At 46.1% G+C, this 4,760-nt stretch overlaps 1 protein-coding gene across 1 annotated transcript in view; it reads left to right on the top strand.

Annotated features, from left to right (window-relative positions):
* Positions 1-4,760, top strand: part of LOC102042726 (UAP56-interacting factor-like) — a 12,452-nt gene that overhangs the window by 4,255 nt on the left and 3,437 nt on the right. Inside the window, 3 exon segments of the mRNA XM_031056110.1 lie at positions 2,341-2,483; positions 3,755-3,879; positions 4,748-4,760. The exon segment at positions 4,748-4,760 is cut by the window's right edge and continues 27 nt beyond it. Of these exon segments, the coding sequence (XP_030911970.1) occupies positions 2,341-2,483; positions 3,755-3,879; positions 4,748-4,760 (281 nt within the window).

The raw sequence follows: 4,760 nt of genomic DNA, 5'->3' as shown, positions 1-4,760 counted from the left end.
TTGTGGGGGGGGGGGGGGGGGGGATTCCTCCCCAGCTGCTGATGCTGTGGGGTTTTATTGAAATGTTCTTACATTATTAAATATCTGCCAGACCTTTTGCAGACATGAAGCCTCCCATGTGTCACACTTCAGGACACAGATGACAGAGCGATGCCTTGGTCCCCAGCTGGTGTGATGGGGTCCCCCTTGGAGGCTGATGGCTCTGTCATGTGTTATTTGTGTTGGGTGAGCTGTGCCTGAGTGCACTGCTGAGCACAGGCTCTCTTATAGGAACAGACTGACAGGGACACGATTTTCTAGTCAGGGCTGCCTTCTGCAGCAGTCCCTGCCATTGCCCTGATGAGTATCCAGGAAAGGCAGCTGAGCTCAGCCTCTTGTCCTCTCCAGGGTGTAGGAGATCTGTGCAGCAAGGCTGGGTGTGCAGGAGGAGAGCAGCCCAGCCAACAGGCAAGAGATAGGGGCAGGCCTGGGGTGGAGGCTGAAGAGAAACAAGGCAGGGCAAAAACAGCCTGGGGGAATAGAAGGAGGAGAAAAAAATCAAAGGGACATTGACTGCAGAAAGTCCACATCTGGTCAAAAAACAGTTTGCCAAAATTGGATGTTTGTCACGAGAGGAACATTTACACACCTGCACCCCTGCAGTGAGAGGGCATTGTCTGCAAAGGAAATAACAACTGGCCCCAGAGCTTGTGAACTGTGTTGTGTTTTTGTGCATGTTCCCAACCAGCACCTCTGGCCATGGGGCCCAAAGCACCCCACCATGGTGTTTGGGGTCTGCTTTCCAAGGGCCTGTCCTGGTGCCCTTCTGTTTTAGAGCCAGAGCAGCTCAAATCATCTTCAAGCATGTTCCAGTGCAAACAGCTCAGGCTGGTGCTGGCTGGTGTGACACCCTGAGGCTGCAGCCTTCATTCATTGTGGCAGTGGTGGCCCCTCACAGCCATGCCACTGCTGCCTCAGAACACTTCGTTTGCAGTTGCTCCAAGGCAGTATAAATTGCTGTCACGTAGCAGTTGGTGTAAGATCAATATATGCACCTCACTGCTCTGTGGTTTGTGTCAGTGAGATCCAGGGTTTGAGTGCGCTCGCACTGCCCTCTGCCATGCACAGCTTTGTGCCTGATTTATTCACCCCAAGGTGTGGGCACACCTCACTGGTACAGCAGCTGTTGGGGGGAATGGGCTGAAAACAGAGGGGCTTCAGTGACCTTGCAGCTGGGGATAGCAAAGTGTGAAGCAGCAGTGAAGGAAAACACATCTGCTGTTTACCCTTGTGTGCACTGAGAAGTAGAACATCTGGTTATAGATAATGGAGGTGTTTGGAAGACTTGGGACACCCTTCTGGACATACTTGAGCTCTCTGCCTTGGTACAGAGATCAGAGCACAGCGTGGTGGTGACCCTGTGCAGGCAAACCCTTGATAAACTGGTGTGAAGGGCAGCCTGGTGATTGTCCAGCACTGGGCCAAGCTGAATGGTGCTGCTGACTGTGCCCAAGTGGCTCTGCTTAGGTGCTGCTTCACAGATTTGCTGGTTTGTGAGGTAACAGAAATAAATTCCATCCTGGCATTCCAGCTGAGGCTTTGTGATTGTTATTGTTGTGCCTGTGGCAGCTCACACAGTGACTCAGAGACTTGCTGTCTCATTACGACTACAGAATTTTATTATGTGGAGTAATTAGGTTTGGAAGCACTGTGCCTCAGTCTGACAGGGCTTTCCTGTCGCTCAACACTTCAGCACTCTTCAAAATCATCAGCAGGCCCAGGGGAGAAGGTTAAATGCAGGACGTCCAGCGGGTGTGTGTGTATCATGGAAGAGCAGCAGGACACTTCCACTACAATAGGAGAAACTATGGTGTGTCAAGCTAAAAGAAAACAAATATATATGTATATGTATATATATATATACACACAAAAATAAAAATTATACTATGATGTGGGCCCTCAGAGCTGCTCTGGGGTTGGCTTTGGGATACTTAAGTCATATGTACATCTGTATCTAAATGCTTTTTCTGTCTCATAGTTAATTCATAGCAGTGTGAGCTCTGACAACAGATTGACAGGTCTCCTGATGTGGGTGTTCCTGTCTTTATGAGGAATCAGAATTGTGAAAGGCTTTTCTCTTCTGTATTCTTTCACATCAAATAATGTGTATGGCAGTCCTATATACAAAAAGAGTGCTAGAGAGACATTGAAAAAATTAATTATTTAATATGAATCATGTGTGTGACTTTTGCACCACTATTTCTGTAGTATCACATTAAGTTACCCTTGTAATCTATTTACAAAACTGTAGTCATAAACTGAATTTTGAAGGATGCTAAAGTAAGAGGGCTTTGTTTTTAGGACCTCAGCGTTTCAGAAGAGGCTTTGGACAGCAGCAGTTCAATCGGAGGCAGTTCAGGAATGCTCTGCCTGGTGGCAAGAGAAGAGCAGCTGCTGCATTCCAAGGAGTGAGCCCTTTGAACCGCCAGGACTTGGCTCAGGAGGTAGGGAAATAAGGAAGGTCTGGCTTTTCCTTAATGTCGTGTAGAAATCTGCTCAATTTTATGATCCTGAATCACCCCAAAGAACAATCTACATAAAAAACACCTTCTTTTAATGCCTGTGCACAGCATTTGTATGCATAGGTGAGTACAGACATACATGAATATGGAATAGCAATTTTATAGTTAGTTTTATAAAGCTTCTGACTTAGCATAATTTTACTGATCAGTTCCCATGGGTTTTGCTAAAAAAGATTTTTTAAAATTGGTATGAAAAGGTTTAAAAATATTTCCATAAAAATTAATTCCATGGCATCTCATCTTACTATTATCATTTAGAGGAGGTGTGTTAAGGTTCTTTGTTATTTGTTCTCCACTCAGAGCATTTTCCAAGTTCCTGTGAAGTCAAAGGACAGACTTGGTGACTTGCCAGGTGACTCTGGTTCAGAGATATACTTTCCACCAGAGACACTGATTCCCAGTGCTGTGACAGATAGTGTGAGAAGCAGCTAGGTTTTCCTGCACTGATGAAAATCCACTCAGTTAGGAGGTCATAGATGTTCAGTGAGCTTTTTAAAAAAATGCAAGTGCTGAACAGGATGGCACATTTAGTGAATATGTTGTAGGGGTATAAATAAGAAAGCCCTAAACTGAGCATGCATGTGCAAGGAGTGAGGTTATTCCTGAAAAGAAAGACCAGGATGACTCAGATATTGAGTGTTGCTGGTATTTACAGAGAGTAATAAGCAGTTGCTAGGAGGCACAATTCTACAGTAGCTTCCACTTTGCAGGAATAAACCAAGGGGGAAGAATATGGAAATAGACCTCAGTTAGTTGGTACTAACACGATGGGAGCTGTCCCACAGAAGTCACCAGGCTGGAGCCTGGGGCAGTGTGTGTTGGAACTGCAGGACAGACCCTGCTGAGGCTCTTCTGGTGTGTTCCATGCATCAGGGCATGGTCCAGGCAATGCACCTGTCCAGACAAGAAAGAGCTGATGACCAAAAGGAAACCTGAGCAGGGCTGTAATGCACAGCTTCTGTGAGATTCACTCTGCATGGACTGATCTTTGTTTTCTTCTTTGGTTTCTGCAGCATTAGAATGAAACATTCTCCCTGGCACCTGCAGTTCCATGTGCAGGAAGCAAGGCACCCCCCTGACTGATTGTTATCAGCAGAGAGCAGCCCCTTGTGTGCTGCCCCTGCCCTCATCCCTGTTCTTGTACCAAGAGTGTGCTGCAGGTGACAACTGCTGAGGTCTCCCTGCTCTTTCAGGGCATCAAGAAGAGCAATGCTTTTGCCAAAAGCAGTGGTGGGCAGCAGGAGGAACAGCCACAGCCATCTGCAAGCCCCAAGAGATTCAGAACAGATGCTGCCAGCATCCGTGCCCCAGGGAGAAGGTAAAATCTTTGGTAACTTCAGGTTATTTTGGTTTTCAGTGGCTTTTACCTGTGCAACTCATGGGATTTTTTTTTTTTTTCACAAATAATGGGATTTTTTTTACCTGTGCAACTGGTGGGATTTCTCTCTCTGTATGTGCCAGCTGGGTGTGGCTACAGCCATGTGCATGTGCAGCACCAGAAAAATACCCCTGGGTATGTTAGGAAGGCACCTGGAAAGAAAACAACCTTGTGCTCATAGTTAATAATGCCTATATTAATCTCTGATTTTATTTCAGGAAGCACAGAAAATGTGACCTTTGTATTTTTAATAAACTTGGTCGCTTTGGGAAACTTTTGAAGGGGGAAATAGCATTTATTTTCATACAGGCAGGAAATACAGATTCCAGCCATAAGGGATGGGCAGACAGGGAGTGTGTCCCAGTGAGGGGCTGCAGAAGCAGCAGACTGTGCCCCAGGAGCTGTGAGGAAGGCAGTGTGCCAGGTGCTGGGCACCGTCTCATCGAGATCATTATGTTCTCTGAGCTCAAAAGGAAGCTCCTTGCACTCCTTCATCTGCTCTGAGCAGAACAGGGACTGAATAACATTGAGAGGTCCTTTCTGACCTGATTTTTTTCTATGATTTTCCTCCCATATTTTTTGCTTTTAATGAGCACAGTTCAGAACACACAAACTGTTGCCTCATTTGAGCAGAAAATCAAGTTCCTCTGAAATCGTTTGCTGGCAGAAAAACCTGTTGGGCTGAACTTGGTAACAAACAGCCTCATTTGCTTCTTACACTGTTTTTTTAGACCAGCTTGGGTTAGGTATTTTGGCATTAAATGTTAGAGGTACCTGGTATGATCCTCACCTCTTGTCTCTCCTTTAGCAGGCCTTTCCTG

The sequence above is a fragment of the Geospiza fortis genome, unplaced genomic scaffold, assembly GCF_000277835.1.
Source record: "Geospiza fortis unplaced genomic scaffold, GeoFor_1.0 scaffold157, whole genome shotgun sequence".
Lineage (NCBI taxonomy): Eukaryota > Metazoa > Chordata > Aves > Passeriformes > Thraupidae > Geospiza > Geospiza fortis.
This window is presented reverse-complemented; position numbering and strand designations above follow the sequence as displayed.